This window comes from Pseudopodoces humilis, chromosome 23 (assembly GCF_049639895.1).
Source record: "Pseudopodoces humilis isolate 2021_Gansu_Grassland_sample_001 chromosome 23, ASM4963989v1, whole genome shotgun sequence".
Taxonomy (NCBI): Eukaryota; Metazoa; Chordata; class Aves; order Passeriformes; family Paridae; genus Pseudopodoces; species Pseudopodoces humilis.
The window spans coordinates 1,189,588-1,213,981 of record NC_142222.1 but is presented as its reverse complement, the minus strand read 5'-3'; the positions used below and the strand labels follow the sequence as shown (position 1 = coordinate 1,213,981).

The 24,394-nt window shown below is 59.5% G+C and overlaps 1 protein-coding gene across 2 annotated transcripts; it reads left to right on the top strand.

Moving 5' to 3' along the window:
• Window positions 1-1,137: 1,137 nt before the first annotated feature.
• On the top strand, window positions 1,138-24,387 carry CUEDC1 (CUE domain containing 1). Of its 2 annotated transcripts, XM_088066333.1 has the most exons (12): window positions 1,138-1,226; window positions 13,317-13,428; window positions 15,009-15,460; window positions 15,947-16,074; window positions 16,870-16,987; window positions 18,370-18,553; window positions 19,116-19,199; window positions 19,958-20,047; window positions 20,480-20,573; window positions 20,744-20,802; window positions 21,118-21,188; window positions 21,398-24,387. In XM_088066333.1, exons 3-11 carry the CDS (start codon window positions 15,182-15,184, stop codon window positions 21,183-21,185), a joined length of 1,104 nt encoding a protein of 367 aa, XP_087922459.1. In that variant the 5' UTR covers window positions 1,138-1,226; window positions 13,317-13,428; window positions 15,009-15,181; the 3' UTR covers window positions 21,186-21,188; window positions 21,398-24,387. The 2 variants fall into 2 exon arrangements, with proteins under 2 accessions (XP_087922459.1, XP_005525965.2); XM_005525908.3 differs by lacking the exon at window positions 1,138-1,226 and having other exon boundaries at window positions 13,309-13,428.
• Window positions 24,388-24,394: the final 7 nt, after the last annotated feature.

The window sequence follows — 24,394 nt, the reverse complement described above, 5'->3', positions numbered from 1 at the left end:
AGTCTGATCTGCGCTAACTTGCGGAAGAGAATGATGAGGCACATGTTCAGTACACGCTGAAAGCTGAAGGTTTGCCTCCAGTATTTCCACTTTTGCTCTGTGTTCCCTGTCAGAGCCTTCCACATCCTTACCCAGGACTGCTCAGCTCCCAGACACAGATTGACATGATGGAGTGGGACAAATCTCAGCACGAAGAGCTGTCCTGTGAGAGCTCTGGACCATCCCACAGCTGTGCTTGGGCTCCAGCACCCACAGCCGTGCACCCGAGCAGTCTCTGGCTGTGGCAGGGTGCTGTGGGAGGCCGTGGTGCCAGAGGTGTGGAGTTCTTCCTGCAGCATGTCTGGAAGGTTTGGAGAGCCACGAGGGAAGTGGAGGCTCTGAGCTGCTGCTGTTTGTGGTCTCGCTCTGGTCTCTGTGGAATGGGAAGCGTTTGCCCTGTGTAAACGGGCTCCTGTAATTTGTAAGAGGAGATCGCTTCCCGTCCCGAGCTGTCAGCCAGAGCACGCGATATGGGGACGGCTGTTTTCTGTCTGCTCCAAGTGATACTTGGTTGTAACCTCTCTGGGATGCTCAGCTGTGGGGCAGCAGTGCTCTCTCCCCTACCTTACCACGAGACTGGAGGTCTAGGCTCCAGGAGCATGGGACATTCCAAAGGTGTGGAAGAGGCTGAGAGCCAGCCTGGAGAGCTGGGATCCATCTATCCATCCATCCATGGGATCCATCCATCCATGGGATCCATCCCTGGGATGCTGCTCCCCCCACACACTGGCCCCCAGGCCACTCAGGGCCAGAGGTGCCGACCTCATGGCTGGAGGCGCAGGGGATGCCTGGGGACAGCAGGGGAACCCCGAGATCCTCAGGACCCGGCCAGGGCTGTCTGACCTCGGGGAGCGGCGGGGCCGGGCGGTGCCGCCCCGCGGTGCCCCCGGCCGGGCCGAATCGAGCTCCGCTCTGCCCCCGGGGGGACTCCGGGCCGGGGGGGCGCCGCAGTCCCGGGGGCCCCGCCCGCCCCCCGCCCCCGCAGCCTCTCGGCGCGGCCCCGCCCCCCCCGGCCCGGCCCGGCCCGGCCCGGCCCCGGCCCCGGCCCCGCCGCGCCGCCCCCCGCTGCCGGGCACGGCCGCCCCCGCCCGCCCGCCACGTACGTCTCCCGTCCCGGCTCCTTCCCATGGTTCCCGGCGTGACTGGAGCCGCCCGCCGCCGCCCCCGCAGCGCGGCGCCGACCGCCGGTAAGGGGGGGCGGGCCGGGGCTCTTTGTGCGCCGGGCCGGGCCGGGCCGGGCTGGACCGGGCCGGGGTGGGGCCGGGCCGGGGCGGGGCCGGGGCGGGCGGTGCAGCTCGGCCTGCGCGGGTCGGGCCCGGAGCCGCGCGGGCCCCGCCGGGGCTGGGGAGAGCGGGGGCGCCGCCGCCTCGGCCTCTAGCGGGGCCCGGGCGGAGCGCCGGGGTCGGGGCCGGGGCCGCGCCTGTTGCAGCCGCCCCGCCGCCGCTCCGGAGCCGAGCGCTGGGCCCGCAGCCCCGGCCCGGCCCCGCCGCTGCTCCGGCTGCTCGGCTCCGCCGCGGAGCCCGCGGGGCGGCGGGGGCGGCCGAGCCCAGCGGCCCGCCCGGGGGCCAAGGCTGCCATCCCCGGCCGGGGCCGGGCGCGGCCGGCGGGCTCGGCCGTGGGGCTGGACCCGCGTCCCGCTCAGCCCCGCAGCATCGCCGGTCCCCGAGCGTGACCCCTCCCTGCGCTGGAGCTTTGGATTTGGTGGCTTCCTGCTGCTGGACATCGTCCCTGTCCCCTGCTCTGCGTTCATGGAGCAGCAGACCCCACACCCTGCCATCCCCGCCGGGTGGGTCATGGCTTGGTGCAGGAATTGGCGGGGCCCTGGTGTGCCACAGCAGTGGTGGTCACCTCCTGGGTGACCAGGGTTATTTGTGAGCCCCCGACCGGGTGCCCAGCTCAGCCACATCTGTCATCCTTCATCAGGATGGAGGGCACCGTCCTGCCAGGCTGATCCTCACCTGGGGTTCCTGTCCAGCGCTGAAATTGCTGCCAGTGTGTTGTGGGCAGACAGCGATGGAGGAGTAAAGTGCAAGTCAGCGCTCAAACCAGTGCTCTCCTGCTGTCTGTCTCTCAGGCGGGTTGGAAAGGCTCTTTTTTATTATTTTCTTAAAAAGCAGTGGAGTCGCACCTCCTCCTCCTCACACCTCCTCCTACTGCTGCCACTGACAACAAACATGGGGGCTGGAGCCGTCAGGATTTCCACGGGAGAACCACCATCCTGGGCTGACCCCCGAGGCTGCCGCTGGGGCTTTGCTGGCGGGGCTGCCCCGCGGCTGGGGAAGCTGTGGCTTTCCTCACATCCTCCTCCTCCATCTCCAAGAACACAGGCTGAAGCGGCGTCTGCTCCGCTGAGAAGCTTTTTGTGGTTTTCACTGAGGTTTTCCTGTGGAAGCGCTCGGCGGGAGTGCAGCACTGGGGCAATGAGACCCCAGGGGAGCCCTCTGGGAGTGGAGATTGCCTGGTGCTGCTGCTGGGGGGAGTGGGAAGCTTCTGGTGGTCGTTATGGCAGAGGAGACCCTGCCATCACCTCCTGGTAGCTGTGCACCTGATGAGGACGTGCCTGATGCTGGCAGAGCCTTGTGCACCAATCCCTGGCTGTCCACAGCCCATTCCTGGTGTCAGAGCAGCCAAAATTATTTCTGTCAAAGGTGCCCATCCTCTTCCCAGCTACAGAGTTCCTGGGAAAGTTTGGACTTTTCCAGCATTTTATTACAAAAGAGTTTTCAAATGCCAAAAAAAAATGAACAAAACGCGCCGGCACCTGACCCCGTCGGTGGCGTGGCCGAGCGGCTTTGCCGTGGTGCCGGTGCTGTGGTTCCCCGAGCCCCGGGGAGCAGGAGCAGCATGACGGTGGGTGCTGGTGCTTGTCTGCCTGCAGCAACACCCTCTGCGGGGCACAGGTAACGGGGCATGCTGGCATTCCGAGTGGGATGGCCAGGAGGGCATCCGAAGGGTGATTCATGGTCAGGGTTTGTGCCATGAGGGTAAAATCTCGGGGTGGGACATGTGGGAAGGGGGCTCTGCCCTAACCCTGTGAGTGGACTCGCTTGCGGGGTGCTCGTGGTCAGAGCTGAGAGGCTTTGGGGCAGCACAAGGTGATGGTGATGATAACTGGTAGCTATAAAATAAGAAAAAAACCCTAAAAACCTTGAAATAATAGCACAGAGCTCTTCACAGGTGTGCGAGGCAGAGATGGGTCCCTCTGTTGTTGTGGTGGCAACATCTCTGTCACCGTGGCCAGGCTGGCAGATGGACACTGGCTGGAGCCTCACCTCTGCTCAGTGGCACGGGGCTTGTGGCAGCGGTGTGGGGACCAGGTGTGCCCAGGTCCCAGTTTTGTTCTGCCCGTTCCCCGGGGCCAGCACGGGAGCTGGATGGGCACAGCCAGCCGGTCCCTGAATAGAGAGGGAAGTTGGAAGGAGAAAGCAACCCACCCAGCTGGGTGGAAAGCTGGCTGAAAATAACAGGAAATGAGAACAGGGGGAACATCTGGGTCCAGCTCTTGCACCACTTCCGACCGGTGCGGAGCAGCTGCTGCCTCTGGGCCACAGCGGCTGTGGCTGCGCTCCTCCGTCAAGCAGCCTCACCGCTGGAACCGCGGCTGTCCCGGAGCATGGGCCACCAGCCACCCTCTCCCCTGTCCCGGGGGTCCCCCGGAGCTGGGGGAGCCGGGGGGACAGGCTGCGGTGCCCCCGGCCCGCCCCGCCGGCCGCCTTTGATGCGGGTGAGTGGCAGGTCCATTGTGGCCTCTTTGTGCCTCCCTCGCTTCTCCAGGTCCGCACAAAACCTGCCATGGAAACCAGAGCCAGCCGCTGCCCCAGGAAACCCGCAGGCGCAATTAGGAAATGCAAATAGGAATGCAAATCCCTTCCTCGCCTTCCTGAGCCTCGGAAAGTTGTCCCTGGGCCACCGATGTCCGCAGGCCACTGATGTGGCCAGGCTGCTCAAGTGCCCATCTGTGGGGATGGGGAAGGTGTCAGAGCAGGGCCAGACAGGCAGAGAGAGCTGGAGTGAGTTGCTTTTGGGGTGCCTCAGGCCCTTTTTCCGGGCTCCCCACTCTCGGTGGCAGCAGGACCGGGGCATCTCGACCCGTGCTGAGCGGTGACTCATAGGTGACAATATGACATTGACATTTTTTCCATCCTCTCAGTTGCCCAGCAACAAACAAACAAACAAGTGTGTTCTTAAAACCCAGAGTAACTGCTTTGCAGGAACTGTCCCCTGGCTGGGCCCGGGCATGTCCCAGTCTGCCTGGATCTCCAGGGTTGTTTTGGGGAGGTAGAACTGTCTCACACCCCTGCTTGGGGGGTGTGAGCCTGGCAGAGGGAAGGCAGGCTGCCCGCTCAGCAGTGAGGGCCCTCCTCACCAAAACACACTGAGAATAGATGGGAAAGGAGGTAAAATCCACCCACTAAGTAACTAAAGTTACTAAAGTAACTCCAGGAAGCACGAACTCGTCAGGTCTTCCTTTCTAGGTGGCATTAGGAGCACTGGAGATGCTGGCTCTGCCTTGGCGTCCCCAGAGCAGTGTGTGGGTGGAGTGGGGATAATGGGGCTGAGGAAGATGGAGAGTGGAGCAGTTAAGGGCGGATGCTGATCTGAGCCATTCCCCTCCCTGGAAGGAAACAGTAAGGTTTTCTTCTCCATCTGCTGGAGGAGCCATAACTCGGAGCCAGGAGCCAAGGTTGGCACATGGAGGGCATCATCCCCAGCAATAATCTATGTGGGGAATGGCAGATCCTTTATGCCCTGATCTGGGCCTAATCTACAGCTGTGCTACTTAAAACCAAGCCTTGTAATGGCTTTTATTTTTCCAAGCTACAACCCCTGGGTACTTTCCTATCGGCAGCTGGAGTGGTGTGGGATGTGCATCCCCATTAGTGGTACTTTTTTCCAGCCCTAGCCTGCTTTTATTGCTGGGAAATGAGCTCTGACTCCTGGAAGTGGTATTTCTTCCTTCTGCCTGACAGCTGGTCGATCCCTGCCCTCGCTCTCACTTCCCCAGGGAAGGCACACACTGATGGCCACACCAACACTCTGGGATGGAGCCTGGCTGCTGTCCTTGGCGCAGGGAGAGCAGGGCTCAGGGAAATAGGAGATCATCTCCAGAAAATGGAGAGAAGCGTGGCTGAAGCTCTGGTGATGGAGATGGGTCACTGGGAGCACATGCTGGTGCCATAAGGCAGCGGTGGGGATGGGGGACAGTCTTTGGGGAGGATTCCCTGCTCCTGGAGCCTAAAACTGTTCCTTCTAAAGTCCTTGTGGCTTTTAACCCCCCTGGCTGGTGATTGCCACGATCAGTGCAAATTAGCTGGGATAGGATGTACCTGAATTAGTTATGCAAACTTAAAACTAATGAAAGAGAAGCAAGATGGGATATTGGAGAAGAGCGTGACCTGTTGTGGTGGCTGGGCAAAGGGGGAAACAAGCAGAGCCACTGCTGGGGGTCTGGGTCCCTTTGCCACCCAGATCTGGGCTGTGCTGGCACAGGAGTGACTGCTGCTGAGGAGACTGAGAGTTTCTCTGAGCCTTGGCCTGGCTTCAAATCCAGGTTAGCGTCCTGTGTAATTTCTGTGATGTGCTGTGATGGAGCAAACTCAACATTCCTCCTTTCAGGGCTTTTCTCCGCCCCACAGTCTGGGCTGTGCCGGGATGGAGCAGCCTGTGCTGGTTGGCAGGAGGGGCCTGACGTAGGGCCTTAATTAAATACCTGTCCCTGGTGAGGTGTAGCCTTTCAGGCAGGTTCTCCTCTGCTGAGCAATGTCACCCGGCACGAGGGGGGACAAAAGCCCGGTGCAATTACAGCGTGACACCGTGTCCCAGGACAACGAGGGTACGGCAGCGCTGGATTGTTGGCTCAGTGCTTTCCCGGGATAGTTTGCATCTGCCATATGGCTTAGTGACTCATAAAAAAACCCTCCTCTCTTTGTGACTTAATTAGTCCCTTTCTTCCCTGGCTCTTGGCTCGCTGTGCTGGGAGGCTCTGTGGGATGAGCCGGACTGCGGCCGGTCCTGCCCTCATGGGCTCATCCTGGGTGCCAGGGATGGGTGACCCCAGGGTGGCTGGTGCAAGGCAGGTGACATCTCTCAGTGACACTTTTTGTGCCATGTATTACTGCAGTGCCGTGGTGCAGGGGGCTGGCACTGGGGGATGTGAGGGAGAAGCCCTCATCCTCTCCCTGGGGACCCTGGGGGCTGTGGATGTGGTGAGGGAGGTGCAGGACCTTCCCACCACACACATGGCTTGGAAACCCAGGGCCTTTCATCCTCCCTGGCTGTGGTTTGGTCCCCGAGGGAAGGGGATCGCAGCAGCCGCTCTGTGATCACCTTTAAATCTTCTCAGCAGCCCCTCTGGCCAGGGGCCTGTCCTGGTGAATAATTCACCGTGTGCCGGCAGGGAGAGTTTTACTCCACTAATTTTGTTTCCATAGAAACTCGTGCGGTCTGTGCTCCAGAGCTTCGGGTGAATCAATACGGGATTTTTCCTTTGCACAGTGAGCGACGGCCCTTAAACCCCGACGGCAGGAGAGCAGTCACTGGAGATGCTGGAGGCTGGGCCTGCTCTGCACAGCCTGTCCCCGCCTGTCCCCTCCTGTCCCCGCCTGTCCCCTCCTGTCCCTGCCTGTCCCCTCCTGTCCCTGCCTGTCCCCTCCTGTCCCCGCCTGTCCCTGCCTGTCCCCTCCTGTCCCTGCCTGTCCCTGCCTGTCCCCTCCTGTCCCTGCCTGTCCCTGCCTGTCCCCTCCTGTCCCTGCCTGTCCCTGCCTGTCCCTGCCTGTCCCCTCCTGTCCCTGCCTGTCCCCTCCTGTCCCCTCCTGTCCCCGCCTGTCCCCTCCTGTCCCTGCCTGTCCCCGCCTGTCCCCTCCTGTCCCCTCCTGTCCCTGCCTGTCCCTGCCTGTCCCCGCCTGTCCCCTCCTGTCCCCTCCTGTCCCCGCCTGTCCCCTCCTGTCCCCGCCTGTCCCCTCCTGTCCCTGCCTGTCCCTGCCTGTCCCTGCCTGTCCCTGCCTGTCCCCTCCTGTCCCTGCCTGTCCCCTCTTGTCCCTGCCTGTCCCTGCCTGTCCCCGCCTGTCCCCGCCTGTCCCCGCCTGTCCCCTCCTGTCCCTGCCTGTCCCTGCCTGTCCCTGCCTGTCCCCGCCTGTCCCCTCCTGTCCCCGCCTGTCCCTGCCTGTCCCCTCCTGTCCCCGCCTGTCCCCGCCTGTCCCCTCCTGTCCCCGCCTGTCCCTGCCTGTCCCTGCCTGTCCCCTCCTGTCCCTGCCTGTCCCCTCCTGTCCCCGCCTGTCCCCGCCTGTCCCCGCCTGGCCCCGCCTGTCCCTGCCTGTCCCTGCCTGTCCCCGCCTGTCCCCGCCTGTCCCCTCCTGTCCCCGCCTGTCCCCTCTTGTCCCTGCCTGTCCCCTCTTGTCCCTGCCTGTCCCCTCTTGTCCCCTCCTGTCCCCGCCTGTCCCCGCCTGTCCCCTCCTGTCCCCTCCTGTCCCCGCCTGTCCCTGCCTGTCCCCTCCTGTCCCTGCCTGTCCCCTCTTGTCCCTGCCTGTCCCTGCCTGTCCCTGCCTGTCCCCTCCTGTCCCCGCCTGTCCCTGCCTGTCCCTGCCTGTCCCTGCCTGTCCCCTCCTGTCCCTGCCTGTCCCCTCCTGTCCCTGCCTGTCCCCGCCTGTCCCTGCCTGTCCCTGCCTGTCCCCTCCTGTCCCTGCCTGTCCCCGCCTGTCCCTGCCTGTCCCTGCCTGTCCCCTCCTGACCCTGCCTGTACCCTCCTGTCCCCGCCTGTCCCTGCCTGTCCCCTCCTGTCCCTGCCTGTCCCCTCCTGTCCCCTCCTGTCCCCGCCTGTCCCCTCCTGTCCCTGCCTGTCCCTGCCTGTCCCCTCCTGTCCCTGCCTGTCCCCGCCTGTCCCTGCCTGTCCCCTCCTGTCCCTGCCTGTCCCCACCTGTCCCCTCCTGTCCCTGCCTGTCCCTGCCTGTCCCTGCCTGTCCCCTCCTGTCCCCGCCTGTCCCTGCCTGTCCCTGCCTGTCCCTGCCTGTCCCCTCCTGTCCCCGCCTGTCCCTGCCTGTCCCCTCCTGTCCCTGCCTGTCCCTGCCTTTGTGGGATGCCCAGGGCCAAATCCTGCAGAGATGCTCTGGGGCAGGGTCAGCCCAGTCTGATCCCAGTCCATTCCAGTATGTTCCTGCTATGCAGAGAGATGGAGGGGAAGGGACTGCCTCTACTCAGGCTCTTTCTCCCTTTTTCCCTCTCATCCTTGAATTTCTGTGACCCTTGACCTATAATGGCAAATTAGCAATTGGAATCAGCCACACTAATTATCCAGGGAGCGGGGCTGACCCTGCCCCCAGCCAGGTCCATGTTCCCCAGCTACCCAAACATAACCCAAAAATTGCCTGGCAGCGAGTCCTCCACACACCCTGCCCTGAGCCCGGTCCCCAGGGAATGCCACACACCTTTGTGTCCACAGTAATTTTTATTTTCTTTCACTCCCAGCTGCTTCCCAGCGCCTTTGTGCCGAGCCGGGAGCACAGAGGGAGAAGAGGGATAAGCAGTTAAAGACGGGTTTGTGTGATGAAGGGCGCCAGGGGGACAACAGCGGGCACAGAGCTTCCCTCCTGCCAGCCTTGGGATGGGTAAAGTGAGGCAGGGAGTTTGGGGTGGGTAAAGTGAGGCAGGGAGTCAGGGATGGGTAAAGTGAGGCAGGGAGTTTGGGGTGGGTAAAGTGAGGCAGGGAGTCGGGGATGGGTAAAGTGAGGCAGAGAGTTTGGGATGGGTAAAGTGAGGCAGAGAGTCGGGGATGGGTAAAGTGAGGCAGGGAGTTTGGGGTGGGTAAAGTGAGGCAGAGAGTTTGGGGTGGGTAAAGTGAGGCAGGGAGTCGGGGATGGGTAAAGTGAGGCAGAGAGTTTGGGATGGGTAAAGTGAGGCAGAGAGTTTGGGGTGGGTAAAGTGAGGCAGGGAGTCAGGGATGGGTAAAGTGAGGCAGGGAGTTTGGGGTGGGTAAAGTGAGGCAGGGAGTTTGGGGTGGGTAAAGTGAGGCAGGGAGTCAGGGATGGGTAAAGTGAGGCAGGGAGTTTGGGGTGGGTAAAGTGAGGCAGGGAGTTTGGGGTGGGTAAAGTGAGGCAGGGAGTCAGGGATGGGTAAAGTGAGGCAGGGAGTTTGGGGTGGGTAAAGTGAGGCAGGGAGTTTGGGGTGGGTAAAGTGAGGCAGGGAGTTTGGGGTGGGTAAAGTGAGGCAGGGAGTTTGGGGTGGGTAAAGTGAGGCAGGGAGTTTGGGGTGGGTAAAGTGAGGCAGGGAGTCGGGGATGGGCCGTGGGCCATGGGCAGCGCTGGCCGTGCCGCGGTCGCGTGCGCCCTTGCCGAGCTCTGAGCTGAGCGCTCAGCTGGGCCCTGTTTGATGTCGGCACTGAAAGGCAGGGGAGGAAAGGTCACCGACAGCAGCCACCTCCCGCAATAATCTTATATCGGCCTCTCTGCTTTGGGCCACCTCTTGGATCTAATTTATTACACCTTGATGCAAGATAGAGTTGAACAGAGTCGCAGTAAAACCGTACAAAGGGATGCCGGGTCACTTTAATCGCTCACACTTGCTTGACCTATTTTTTTTTTTTAATCCCTTCCTGGAAACCTTATTTCATGTTTGAATTCCCTCAACTATTTTAGGAATGTCGTCCTACCAAGATCAAATTACCTTCAATGAAACCAGCGCAAGGCGGCCTCGCAAGGCAGGCGACTTCTGGATGAGGATCTAGTGCTGCCTCATTAATGTGGGCTTAGTTTGGGGCGGGGGCTGTGCTCCTGCCGTGGAAAACGTGTGAAAGCCGGGGATTAGCGCTGCACAATGCCGAGGGGCAGGGGGCTGGCACAGAGGGCTGGGGGCACCGGGAGCCCCCGGCAGCCCTGAGGATCCCACACTGCCAGGGCAAGGTGGGTGCTCCGAGGGGTCCCCGGCGCTGCCCCGCCTGACTCTGCAGTCCCAGCTGAGTTTAAAACCCCCCGGGATTTTTTATCGGGGTGTTGTTGGTTTAGGAGCCAGCTGGGTGCTTTGGAGAGCTGACATCTGGTCGGCTCACAAAGGGCTGCCATAAATCTGCCCGGGAGGAGGGCATGGCCGGCCCGGGTGGGAGAGCAGCCGCTGCATCTCTGCACTGTGGATATTGAGTGTTCGGAGCTCCACGGGCTCCCCAGTAACGCAGAGACCACCTGGGCAGGAATGCTGACCGTGCCGTGCTGGCATTGGGATCTCTCCATGGCTCTCCTGGTTCCTCTGCACTTTTCCTCGGAGCCCAGAGGGGAATTCCCTGTTGCAGAGAGGTACGTGCTGCACAGGTTCCCAAGCAGGGCTTACTTGTGCTCGCCTCCCTGATTGCTTTTGCTTTTGAAAAGGGCTTAAACCCAGCCATTTTAATACGCAGTAGAACAAGTATTAAAGGAGATCCTCAGGTGCTTATTTGTTTCCATGAGAAAGGATTTGCTCGGAGCAATTTTCCCAGGCTGTGGGCCCAGGAGGGGTGCACAGCATCCCCTGAGGCAGAGAGGAAGGTGACAAGGGGATTTAGGAGAGACTGGTAGGGGCCCGGCCTGCACATCCTTGGTGTGTTTGGTGGTAAAGAATAGCATAACTTCTGTTCCTGATCATTTACTTTTCATCCCAATTTCAGTGCTATTATAGTGACACCTGCAGCTGCTGGGCAGTCACATTCCCACACTCCTCGTTCCCACACTGAGCAATCCCTGTGCAGGGGCCTGGCTGCAGCACATCTCAGCACATCTGCTCTGGACAGAGCCATTATTTCTAGTTTAACGTCCTTGAGTTTTGAGACTTCTTCCAAGAGTCTTCCCTCCAGGAACTGGGGGAGCTGTCAGCCCTTTTCTCCAAATAATCCTGTGCATGGAAATGCTTCTGCACGTCTGTTCTGCATCCCCAGCTGAGGCACCACAGGCCTGGGCTTGCAGCCACCCCGGGATGGCCCTGGGGGCTGGGGGGACCCAGCACTCGGAGCTGCCACCCCCATCCCGGCTGCAGAGGAGGGTCCCGGCTCGGGCGTGTTTGCTGGGCTGATCCATGAACACAGCGTGGCAATAGCAGGGGACAAGGGGCTGGGCAGTGTTTGAGCAATCCCATCTGCTGGCTGAGCCGCAGCAGACACTGGGGAAGGGAACATTCACGTTTGCACTTGGTGCCAAGGCTCTTCCCTGAGCAGAGAGGGCTGTGAGTGATCAGTCCTGATGCTTTTCCAGCTGCTGGCTCCTCCGGTCAGGCTGTTCCTCACGGAGCTGAGCAACTGCTGCTTCCAGCACGACATTCCCGGTCTGACCGGCCCCTGGGATTATCCAGCTGCTCTTCCCAGGCAGCTGAGGGCTGGCAGCCTCCACTTCACACCGTGCCTGCTCCAGAGCTTCTTCCCTCCATGGGAAGAGCCCGTTTTTGGGAGGCACTGAGTGCCTGCTGCCGGGGCTGGGTGAGAGCAGCCATGCCCAGGCAGGATGCCAGGGGCACAGGAGGATGCTCCTCCCAGGCTGTGAGCATTATCCCTCCCCAGGAGCCCGACTGGGGCATTCTCCTGGCTCTGGTCTCCTCCTCGGCTCTGGCAAGGGCGGCTCTCAATTGTGCAAGTGACTGGAAGCTTGGGTGGGAGGAGAGCAGGGTGAACCCCTGGGCTGGCGGGGGGAGCTGCCACGGCCAGCTTGTGTTTGGTTGTATTTTGTGCTTTTGAGTGGTGAGTTAAGGGCAGAGGCTGCAGCCAAAGATGTGCCGGTGCCTGAGCACAGTGTGCAGTGAGACAGCAGCTGTGGAGCTGTGTGGGAAAGTGTCCTGTGCTGTCCTGGCTATGCAGTGACACCAAAACACAGCGTTTTCAGCACCGGCCCTGTCCCAGCGTATGGAGGCACTTGGATAAAAGCTGGTGTGGATGTGGCATCGTGGCAGCCCCTCCTCGCCCAGCGCTGGCTCTGGGCCTGGCCCCAGCCTGGCACTGCCATGTCACTGGCACTTTCTCCATGGCACAGGGCGGTGCCAGGACAGCCAGCAGTGCTGGATGCTGAGGTGCCTCAGCTGGGGTGAGCCAGGACCGGACACTGCCAGGACAGGAGGATTTATCCTGTGCTGCCAGGGCTGGTGGGGGCACAGGGGCAGTGCCAGCCACACCAGTGTCCCTGCTCTCTGTGACCTGTGGCACGGGGACACGCGGACCAGGAGCTCGCAAAGCCTTTAAGCTCCTCCTGTGATGGGTGCAGCAGAAGGACGAAGGATTATGCCTGTGCCTGGGTTTGGTGGATGAATAACAGCATTCAGGGTCCTTTTGTGGGAGCTGTTGTCAGGCAGGGAGAAAACTGAACAGGCAGCAGCCGAAGGAGTCATCACAGCCTGGTTCTGCACAGGAGGGGAAGAGGAGCCCAGCCCGTGCCCCCAGTGGGCTGCAGTCACACGCCAGCTTCTTCTTTCCTTTTTGGGAAATCCAAAGGATTTTGCTTTCCCTGGCATCTTCCCAGCCCCTCACTGACATCACAGAAATAAGGGCCAGGAACATGTTGAGCCTCTTCCCCAGCTGCCACCGGGGTCCCGCTGCCCTCTCCACTGCTCATCTGAACGCTGCTGCAGACACGCAGGAACTGGGGAGGATCCTCAGAACACCTGTTGATCTTTTAAATCAACTCCTGCCAACAGGGCCACTTGCTTTTCCCCGGATTTTAACTCATGCTGATGTAGTGATTTGCATTTCTTTAGATTTGCAGCGAGACTTTGAAAAATAGGTTTAAAAGCCTTTAGGGCATGTGAACTGCCCTGGTCTGTGCCTTCAGTAGTCCCTGCCAGCCTCGAATTCCTGGGGTGTATCTCAGGGCAGGGAAGGTCCCAACACATTCCCTTGGGACTGTTTGAAGCCAGATGTGCAGCGGAGCCTTTCTGGTGTAAAGTATCTTGTCCCCATCCCTAATTTTGTTCATCTTCTGACCTGGAGATTTCCATGGCTCAGCAGGTTGCTGTGCTCAGTCACACTGTCCAGCACTGCCAGGGAGCTGTCCCAGACTCGTGCAGTGTTGACCAGCACCTCCCCAGAGCTGGTGCTGGCAACAGGAGCCCACAGGGCTGGCAGGGGGATTGCCAGTGCCTGGCACAGCCATGGCCCTCATGCTTACAGGGAAGCCTTTAAATGCACACTCAAGGTCAAATGCTGGGAGACAAAGATTCCCCAAACACAGGTACTTTGGTTACTTCATGGAGATCTGGGGATTTGCAGCCTGATTTTGGGGGGTTATTTTGCTTTTGAGGTTAGTGGGCTGGCACAGCATTGCTGAGCCTATGGTTCTCCACAGGAACTCTCATCTCCATCCGTGGATCTTGTGTGTGTATCCAGTATAAACCGTGTTCCCGTGGCTGTCCAGGCTCGTTCCCCATCCTCTTGGAGTAGCCAAATCTTGTAAGGAGGTGTGTACCCTGTGAATGTGTTACAACTCAATTTAATACGTGACTAAACCAGCCATGCAATATTGCAATTAAAGTATAATTCCAGAGGTGTGAACAATGCCGGCTCTTTGCTGGGAATGAGTCAGGGGAGCGGAGGAGGAACGGAGCAGCAGTGTTTTATTAATTGACTCCAGTGGATTTATTTGTCCTCAGTGAATAGAGCCGGGCAGAGCTGTCGGAATTGTTCCTGCTCTGCTCGCACAGCGCTGCTCCATGCCTGGCTCCTGGCAAGCTGATCCTGAGAATTACTGGGATGGGGACAGTTCCTGGCTGAGTGACCAGTTAAATGGATATAATTAGTGAGCAGGAGCGAGCCAGGGGCTCCTGGTGCTGTTTGGAAATGGCCCCTTGTGCCTGACAGTAATTCTGCTGCTGCTTTTCCCTGGGTGCTGTCCTGCCTGGGAGCACGTGCCAGGGAAGGTGGCACTGGATGGCCCCTGGCACCGTGCCCAGCCCAGGGACTGAGGTGCAGCGACTGGTTGGGTTCTGGTTTTAGCACAGGGCTGCTGCTGTGGTGCCTCCAAATGCAAATGCTTCCAGGATTACAAAAAAGCCAAGGAAGGAGAGCAGAGCGTGCCTGGAGCAGGAATCATCCCCGTGATTCCTCTGGTACTGAGCCAGAGCAGCGCTGTCCCTGGGGATGGGGGTTAAGCAGTGTGGCAAAAAGTGAACTTCTCCCCGAGTTCCCGCTGAGTTCCCCGTGTATTGCAAGTGTGTTTCATTCTCAGCAGCCTCTGGAAGCCTCTGGAAACCCCTTGGAGCAGCTCAGGGCTGTGGGCTGGCACAGGGGCCGAGCGCTGGGGACACGGCTGTCACACACGGTCTTGCTGGGCAGGGGAGAGCCCAGGTGACCTTCAGAGGTGACCACTCCTCTTAATGGCTTGGAATCTGATTACACCATTTTGCTAAGAAATGTGCTTGGCACGTTCTTCTGCATTAAATACCATTTAGGGACAGTTATCCTGAACTCTCTGCCTGCCGCTTAGGAAAAGGCCTTTGAAAATGATATTATGGATCAAAAGTGTTCCTGGGGTAATTCTGTTTCAAACAGTGGAGTTAATCCAGAACTGAATTTGGCCCTGCATTTTAAAATGAGAAGCAGTAGCTGTATAATCTGTTTATGGTTTTAAAGTGAATGTTAATCTTGGATTTGGTGGCTTTTCCAAAGGGTCGATTTGCCGTGCTGCAGAGCATTTTAGCCCCCCGCTCTGACACTCTCTGAGCTGACTCCATGTTTTATTTTAAAGAGTGATTTTACTGTGTTTATAAATACATGTCAGACCTGGAAATGTTAAATCTGGGCAGCCCTGGGCAGTGGAAGTAATGCCATTTTTCTTGCCTTGCATTTTGTTGGTACAGCTCCTGGCGAGGCACATCCACGCTCCGGCGTGCCGGGCCTGCCGCAGGGATGGCTCATTCCCACGAGGATGTGGTGGGATGGGTGGAACAGCAGGGGAGCCTCTGGGTGCTGTCCCCTGGGTGACTCTGTGCCCTGGGTGACTCTGTGCCCTGGGTGACTCTGTGCCGTGTCCCCTCCGCAGGTGGGAGGATGCAGCCGTGCGCCGGGGGCTGACGCGCGGAGCCGCCGGCCACGGGGAGCGGGACCCCCGCCGCCCACCCATGGTCCCGGCTGGCAGCCGGGGCAGCCCCCCGTGAGGAGGGCCACGGGCACAGCCGGGAGCAGAGCACGCTGAGCCCCCACAGCCGCCCCGCCATGACGAGCCTGTTCCGCCGGAGCAGCAGCGGCGGCGGCTCCTCCGCCCAGGAGCTCAACAACAGCCGCCCCGCCAGGCAGGTGCGGCGCCTGGAGTTCAACCAGGCCATGGAGGACTTCAAGACCATGTTCCCCAACATGGACTACGACATCATCGAGTGCGTCTTGAGAGCCAACAACGGCGCCGTGGACGCCACCATCGACCAGCTTCTGCAGATGAACCTGGACGGCAGCGGCTGTGACGACAGCTCGGACTCGGAGGACAGCATCCCCCCCGAGGTAACCTGCGAGGGGTCCCCTGTTGGGGCTCTGGCTGCCACAGCTGGCTTGCCATGAGTGGGCACCTCAGTCTCATCCTGCCTCCTCCTGCCTGCCCATGGTGCTTCTCGACTGCTGCAGGCAGGCAGAGGTTTGAGCGCCCGGGTGAGCCGGGCTGCCGCACCAGAAGTTGTCTTGGGCAGTGCTTCAGGCTCAAGCCAATGTCCTCCCTGCTCTCCCTTGCCCCAGAACCCAACAGAGACCCTTCTGCTGCTGTCAGAGAGACTCCCCGAGGCTGTGTGCACCAAAGGATAGGCTCACCTACCCTCTTCCCCTGGACCTCCTGCAGACTCCACCAGAACCCCCCCTGGGTGCAGGAGGTCCAGTGCCAGCAGGCTGCAGGAGCATTCAGCCTGTGCCATCCCTGTTTTGCTGCTGCACGTGGGGCCCTGCCGTGCTGGGGAGCATTTCCCTGTCCTGCCCTCACCCCATCCTCTCACCCTGCAGATCTTGGAGCGGACCCTGGAGCCGGACAGCTCGGACGAGGAGCCCCCTCCTGTGTATTCCCCTCCCGCCTACGAGAGCCAGGCCTTGGGCAGCCGCTACCCCGGTGCCCCACCCACGCCCCCGCCCAGGTGAGCCCCAGCCCCGCACAGCTCCCGCTCCTGGGGCACCCTGTGCCAGCACACGGGGGTCAGCTGGCCCTGGCACGGCCCTCTGGCCCTGCTGCTTATAGGGCCGAGAGAGACAAAGCCAAGGGAGTTGAATGAAGCTCACAGCTGGCTCAAAAATGCCTGCGAGGGTCTAAAACACGGACAGCTGAAGGGCCGGAAAGCTGCTCCGGCAGCGTGTGGAATGGCAAAAATCAGCTCCTGGGGGCGGGGAGCGCTCGCCTCTGCTGGAAAACACCAGGTGCTGGGCAGCCGGCCCCGCTCCGGCTCCTCGGCACACACCTGTCCTGTGGGACAGCAAATGTGAGCCCGGGGCAGCTCTGTGCCAGCCCCTGCCCTCTGCAGGCTGGGTGTGACCTCTGCTGAGAGATGTTTGTCAGCTTCGTGGGCAAATCCCTGCAGGGCTGGGGCTCCGCCAGGCTGGTTTTTGGGAGTCTCTGTGAAACAGGGAGGAGGAAAACCCAGCGTGCAGAGTTGCAGGGCAAGGCTTGAAATGCAGCTCCCAAAGATTCCAAATTCTCTAGGAAAGCCTTTCACTCTCCAGAGCTGACACTAACGCTGCAGGTTTGGGGATGTGCTGGGGTTTTGTGGTTTCCAGGACTGTTGGTGGAGCTGGCCAGGCCCTGCTGTGCCAGGCCCTGCTGTGCCAGGCCCTGCTGTGCCAGGCCCTGCTGTGCCAGGCCCTGCTGTGCCACGCTGCCACAGCAGGTGTTGCTGGGTTTCTCCTCACCAGAGGTGCTGCCTGTGCTTGCCCCGCAGGACGGACGCGCCCGGCCCCGGCAGCACCGCGCACTACAGGAACTGGAACCCGCCGCTCCTGGGCAACCTCCCCGAGGACTTCCTGCGCATCCTGCCCCAGCAGACGGCCGGCACACAGGTGAGGCTCAGCCACCCCTTCCAGCCTGCAGCCCTGCTCAGTGGGGTGGCATGGAGCACCATCCCTGTCCTCAGCCACCCCAAGCTTGCAGCACCAGCACGCTGGAAGCAGCTGGGTACCAGGTGTGGACTAAACCAACAGTTTTTGGAGTGTGTCCTGTTCAAGACACTGAAGTGGGCAAGGTGTGAAAGAGCTCTCAGCAAAGCTTTGGTATTTTTCCTGCTATTATCCCAGTGATTAGAATGGCCAGAAATGCCACCGTGCCATTAGCACCTAATATTTTCAATTATTTGAAAATCTTGCCTGCTGCTCTGGGGAGGAGCAGCAGGACCAGGAATGTTCCTAAGGAGAGCAGCACTACCAGGGCATTTAAGGGCTGCTATAGTGGAATTTGGGTGGGAAACCTAGTGCAAGCCAGAGGATTTGCCCCTGGGAAATCAGAGTCCTCGTGTGCTCCATGGTTGTTTTAAGCCACAAGGTTTGGGTGCCTGCAGCAGAGCAGGCAACAGGCAGCATCCCATGGGGAACAAGGGGCATCCAGATCAGCTCCAGCCATAGTCCAAGGCATCCCTTGGCTCTTTGCTAACACAGGAACCCCTAAATGGATCCATCACCCTTCTGGCGTGGTGAGGGACTGAGGGGGCTGCAGGCACCCTGCTCCCCCCTCCCATTTTGTCTCCAAAGGCAGCCTGCCACGTTTTCATGAATGATTGCTCTGCAAGTTGAGCTCCACAGGCTCTATTACCTTTCTGGGAATAGGAGCGTGCCAATTCATTTGGGCTCAGGGGGAGGAGAGCAGCAGCTGCCCTTTTCTTTCCCCAGTAATTGTGTGCTTTTGCTTTTTATGGCTCTCTGGGAGCAGCTACAAATCAGATAAATATTGTAGGCAGGGATGAGGCCGTGCCGCAGCGCGCGGCTGTGCTGCTCCCCAGGTGCGAGGCGTGACGTGCCTCGTGCAGGGACGTTTGTCAGCAGGACATTGCAGACTCTGCTCTTTAGAGATGGGAAATAAAGCAGCCATGCTGCTGAGACCCTTCTCCTTCCTCCACACCAGGTGCTATTATGGCACAACCCCATGTTTTAAAGTTAAAACTCAGTGCTGACCTGCGCTCTGCAAAAGGAGCTCCAAAAGGTTCCCAGTGGGATGTCTGTCCCCTCTGCCCTGTACCCCTTCCCAAGGGGCAGAGGCAGCGATGGCCTGTCCCCCATTGTCCCTTTTGCCCTGGGCTGTTGGGTAGGGGAGGGAGGGTCCCCACAGCGAGCAGCAGCTCGTGGCCACCGGGGCTGGGGGAGCTGTGGTGTAATGGAGGGGCAGAAGGCCGAGCTCAGCCTGGGGTGCTGAGCTTGGCACCACCCCAGCTGTGCCACGTTTACCTCCCCAGGGCTCCCACAGCTGCCGGCAGCCCGTGCCACGGGGGCTGGGCCTGCGGGGCCAGGGCTCCCTGGAGCAGGAGCGGCGATGGAAGCAGTACCTGGAGGATGAGCGGATCGCGCTCTTCCTGCAGAATGAAGAGTTCATGAAGGAGCTCCAGAGGAACCGGGATTTCCTTCTCGCCCTGGAGAGAGGTGAAAAGGGCCTTCAAAAACTTCTGCTTTTTGGGCATGTGCCCTGCTGTGACACTGGCTGCTGGCAGCATTGCCCTGCCCGTGGGATCAGGGCTTGTGCCAAAGCAGAGCCGGTACAGGATGAGGCCAGGCTGGGGGCTGGTGGTCTGAGCTGCCCGCACTGATGGGCTGATCCCTGGACTCCTGCTCTCCTGCCCCTGCCCACCCCTCTGCAGCATCTCTGGCAGAGCCCAGCAGAATCCATAACAAGGAGTTTTGGAAATGTGCTCTGAGCCCTCCCCAGTCATGTCAGTGGTGCTTTGCAGGGTCCTGGCAGCACTGTCACCGCAGGTGGCAGGAAAACCACGGGTGTGCCCATCGTGGGCTTGTGGTGGGTGGGCAGTTCCTCTGCTGCTGCGGGCTCCCATCAAAGTGCCTGTGGGCTGAAACAAAGCCCCAGCTCCCTGCCTTGCCACCAGCCTGTCCCTCGGCAGCCACAGGGCTCTGAGGGGAGAGGGGAGCAGAGCCATGTGCTCTGCCTCGAGGGTCTGATTGAGCGGGTGCTGCGCTTTTTGCTTTTCAGATCGATTGAAATATGAGTCAAAAAAATCCAAGTCGACCAGTGTTGCTGTCAGCAACGACTTTGGTTTCTCCTCTGTATTATCAGGTAACTTCCAAGACAGATGTGAGCATTGTCTCTCCACAGTAGGATCCCCCACAGCCCCTGCATTCCCATCCCTCTGCCCAGCTGCCTCCAGAGCGTCTGTGGGGGGAGGAAATTGGTTGATCCCTCCCTGCTGCCCTCCCAGCACAGGAGAAGAGCTGGTGGGTCAGGGTGGGTGCTCCTGCCCCCTCCACGTAGAGGTGCTCCTGCATCCTGCCTCCATCCATCCCTGCCCTCCGTGCCTGGGCTGCAGCAGAGGATTGTGCCTGGAGGCATAATGACTGTTCCCGGGTAATCCTGATTAACCTCGGAGCAGAGCAGCTGCCCAGATCAGAATTAGAGCTGCTGTCTGTCGATGGCCCCACACAGAGTTGGGCCAGCCTGGGCAGCCTGGCAGGGCTCCAGCTGGGCTCACCGACCTGGCAACAGGGACATGGCTCTGGGGGTCTCTGGTCCCCCAGCCAAGCTGGGCTTGCTCCTGACCCACAGTGCAGTACCCAGAGCGCTCTGGGGGGAATCTGGGGCTGCTGACCCTGGAGGGAGGTACTGGTGCTGGGACTGATCACCTGTGAGGATGTGCTGCCAGCCCATGGCTCTGCACCCCTGGGCCCAGAGGGTCCCCATCCAGAGCCAGCCCCACGTGCCAGCACCTTCATCCCACCTGCTCTTGCCTAGCTTTGCCCTTTGCTGGTGCTGGAATTGGGTCATGGAAGTGATTTGTCCGAGCCCCCCTCACCAGTGACCAGATGTTTGCCTCGCAGGTGACGTAGCTCCCTCTGCAACCAGCGAGGCCGGCGGTGCCGTGTCCGACGATGCCTTATTCCGAGACAAACTCAAACACATGGGAAAATGTGAGTGGGTGTGCAGGGCCCGAGCTGGCAGGGCTGGAGGGGAGCTGGGAGCGGGGTGGGCAGGGGCAGATGGCAGCGGTACCTGCCGCTCTCCCAAACCTTTCTCTGAGAAGTCACAGCCTGCTTTTCCACCACAAACTAGACCAAGGTCCTTGGGCGGCCTCAGCTGGGCTGCAGCACTGGGAATGCTGGGGGGGGTGGGTAAGGAAGGTGGTGAAAATCCCAGCAAAAGGGTAAAACATCAGCAGCTCTTACCAGGGACCAAAGTGTCCCTGTCTCCCTCTCCGAGTCTGGCAAACCCAGAGCATCGCCACACGCTCTTGGGGTGCGGGTGGCTCTCACACCCTGGCCCTGCCCCTCTCCTCCCCACTGCCCCTGGCACATTTGGGAAGGGTCTTTGGGTGAGACCCTCACCCTGCTGCTTCCCTCCAGCCACACGCAAGAAGCTGTTCGAACTCGCCAGAGCCTTCTCCGAGAAGACGAAGATGAGGAAATCAAAAAGAAAACACTTGTTGAAGCACCAGGTGTATCCTGAAAGGGGCTGCAGAGCTGTGGGGCAGGGGGGGGCCTCACTCAGGTGCTCCTGGGGGCTCCCCAAGGGCACCTCTGTAGCTGGAGTGTGGGCTGGGAAGGGTGACCATGATGCCATGGCCACGTCCTGGCCCCACAACTGGTTTTCCTTAGCGGAGGGCGCAGGATGGGGACAGCAGCTTCCACAGCAAATCTTCTGGATGACGTGGAGGGACATGCATATGGTAAGGAATGCTGTGCCAGGCTGTGCCTGTTCTGGGCGTGCTGTGCTTGGCACGGCTGGGTCCCGTGGTGCCTGGCCCCGCATCACCCCAGGGCTGGCGCAGGTGTGAATGCCTGGCAGAAATACCCCTGTGGGCCAGAGCCTCCATCCAGTGTTCTCAGGCTTGTTCTGGTAGAAACTCCCTAAGTCCCACTGGGAATTCTCACTCTGAGCAAGGAAACCCTCCCCCGGGGGCTCCTCCCCAGAGCTGGGACCGGGGTGCAGTGGTGCCCTGGTGTGGAGCTGGCTACAGCCCCCTCCTGCCTCTGCCTTTCAGATGAAGATTTCCAAGCACGGCGGCAGCAGCTCCGGGAGGAGGAGGAGACGCCGAAGGCAGGGCAGTAAACGGTGAGAGGCACCTGGGGATGGATGATCACTGTGGTGTGAACGGCCTGGCCTGGCTGAGGAGCAGCCACGAGCTTTGGGCTGGATCCAGAGTGTGTCTGGGTGGAGACGAGCCCCATCAGTGGTCGAGGGTGCCGTGGCTGGGACAGCCCCAGGTGCTGTCACTGTGTGGCTGAGGCTGAGCACGTGCTGTTCTCTTCCCCTCCCTGCAGGTCCCAGCACTGGGGGTTCTTGCTGGCACAGGACGTGCACGAGGCTTCAGCAGGAGATGGCTGAAAAAGGAAAATCCCACCCAACAAATCACCCAGATTTTGGCTGTTCCCCCTCTGCTGCTGTACTCCTCTGAAGTACAAGTATCGAAGTGAGGCACAAAGTTTTCTTACCAGTGGTTTGAAAACAACTTTTCCTATCAAGGAAATCAGCCAAAAAGGAAAAAAAAAAAGGAAAAAAAAAAAGCGGGCAGCTGCTGTGAGTGGCTGCAGAGGAGCCAGGGGAGCTCAGGCTGGGGAGGAGCAGCCCCACCTGCTCTCTCAGTGCAGGAGGAATGAAATCAGTCTGAAATCAGTTGTACTAACGAGGATGCACTCACACGTGGGGTCTGCTTGGCCGGAGCACTCCTGAACATATCTGTAGTGGTCTGATGTAACTTCACTCTGCGCACACCGGAACAAAAACCATGTGAGAAAGGGAAGCTAACAGCTGTTGTCTATTATTGCTAGGAGTAATGAGCAGAGATTCAGATCAGGTAATAGTCAAATAATATAAAATGTTTATAAAGGAAAGGCCTTCTTTTCCTAGGCATTTCACTTTGAATTAAACCTTTGCCTTCGGCATTGCTACAACTGCCTTGAAGTTGGGAAGATTTGTGCCGCCGTGGGGCAGCACCAAGGGCTGGATTTCACACCAGTTTAACCCTCACTGATGGAGCAGGACACATCCAGCCGGGTCTGGGGTGCTGGGGGTGGTCCTGGAGTCTGGCAGCTCCAGGGATGCCCCCAGGGATGCTGTAGGTAAGAGGCAAAGCCTGAGCCAGGGGTTGGCAGGGCTGCTGGAGGTGTTTCCAGCACAGAGACTTTGTACCAGGGCTTGGGGGCACCACTGCGTTTGGTGTGGGGCAGGAGCAGAGCCCCTGCCTCATGCCCACAGCGCCAAAATCCTGCAGCTCTCAGAGATGCTGTCAGGCTAAAAATAATTACATAAACAAATTCCTTCGCTGTGTAAGTAATGAGTGACGAGCGTAAAGTCAGAATTCGCTCCCGCCAGCACATTTTCTTCTCCTTTATCGGCACAGCGTTCCCTGCCAAATGCAGGAGGTGGCTCTAGACGTGCCTGTTTCACTCTCTGGCTCCCGCCAACCAGCACAAATGTTGCAGGATTGGAGCTGTGAAGGCGGCAGACGAAGAAGCCCCAGCCATCAGACACTCACGCAAGTGTTTTCCCTGCCTCTCCGCAGGGTTTGGTAACAAAGTCCCCCTTGCAGGCGCTGGCTCCCGGCGGGCTCCTCTTCAATCCCAGTGGAGCCCATGTGCCTTTGAAGTGGACGCCAAGAGTTCCTCCCCCGCCAGCGCTGCAGCTGCTGCACCTGTTGAGCGCTGCTGTCCCCGCCAGCCGTGGGGATCGGGGCATCACTTCACGTTCTCCTGGTTCCTGGCCAGGGGCAGGGCTGCTTCCAGGTGTCTGGGGCTGCTTCCAGGTGTCTGGGGCTGCTTCCAGGTGTCTGCAGGGTCTGGGTGATGTCTCCATAGCACAAAACTCTCCTGCAGCACCAGTGCTCAGATGAGTTCCGGGGTGCCAAGGGCCAGGGCAGGATGCAGCGGGCTGGGAGCACCCTGGGATGCCAACAAGCTTCGGGTTCCTAAAATCAGAGCAGCAGAATTGCCACCCCGGCCAGCCCACACCAGTTTTGGTGTCCTCTCCTTTGCTTTTGAAGGACTGAAGAGCACATCCTGAGTTGTGGCAGCACAGTGACAGGTTTGGGCCAGCCCAAGCCACACTGGCTGTCCCACAGCATGCCAAGGCTGCTCTGCCCTGCCCAGGGAAGGATGTGGGTCTGGAGGAACACCTGGCTCAGGGTGCAAGGGGCTGTGGGTGAATCAGGGAATGGAAAAACCTCTAATCCCTGTGTGGGACTTCAATTCTGAGAGTGCTGAAGAGAAGGAGGGGCTGCTTCCTTACCCTCTGATGGCGCTGGGGGCCGGAGGAGGCTGCTGTTACTCCTTCCCAGTCCAAAGCAGCTCTGCATATTTGGAAGAAAATCAAACTTGGAAGCAGATCAGCTTGTCACCATTCCAGCGCCTCTTAGCTACCGAGGGATTCAGTCCCAGCGAAGTTTCCATGAGTGCAGGAAGCACCAAGGGGCGGGAAGGGAATTCTCTCCCAGAGCAGGAGGTGCTGGCAGGAGGGCTGGGCTGGCCCGTGCAGGGTTCAGGGATGGGCTGAGCTTTCCTGAGGCTGGCACAGGGCCACAGGTGAGTCCTGCTGCACTGCTGGCTTCAGGGCAAAGAGGGGGACCCTGCCCCTCCCAGGCTGCTCCTTAGGGGACACGTCCCGAGTCACCTCTGTAAGCCAGCCAAGGCTTGTGGTGGAGCAGTCCTGGGCCAGCAGCTGCCTCTGATTTCTGAACACATCCCCGAGGTGTCTGGCACCCTCTGCTCCCGCTGAGAAAGGGACAGCAAGGAAAGGTGGCCGGGGGCCATGAGCTGGGGAGGGGACAGGTGGGTGCCAGTGCCCAGCCCCACTGGCTCTGACCCTGCACCAAAAACACCGTAGCCACCACAGGGCCCTGGGCACGGCTTGGCCACCACCCCCACCCAACAAGTTGCCCTGGAACATCCCAGGCCTGGCACAGCCTCTGGATGATGTCACTCTGTAGCCGTGGCAAAATATCTTGGAGACACAAAACATCATTTTAATGGAGAGGGGTTGTTTCTGTGTCCTATAAAACACAAAAAGTCAGGTCTAAGGAGTGGAAAGGCCACAAACCCAGCTGGGAGCCAAAATGCATTTCTTACATAATAATGTACAATTCTCAGTGATGTTTGTATCATTTCTCTACAAAAAAGTTTCAAAAGAACAAAACAAAACGATCTGTGATGTCTGTGAGTGTGGTTATTTTAGAATTTATTTCCGTAAGTGATTTTTTTCTTAAAGATGTTTAATAGTAATTCCTATAATAAAGTCCTGTTGTACTCTTAACACTGAATATTTTT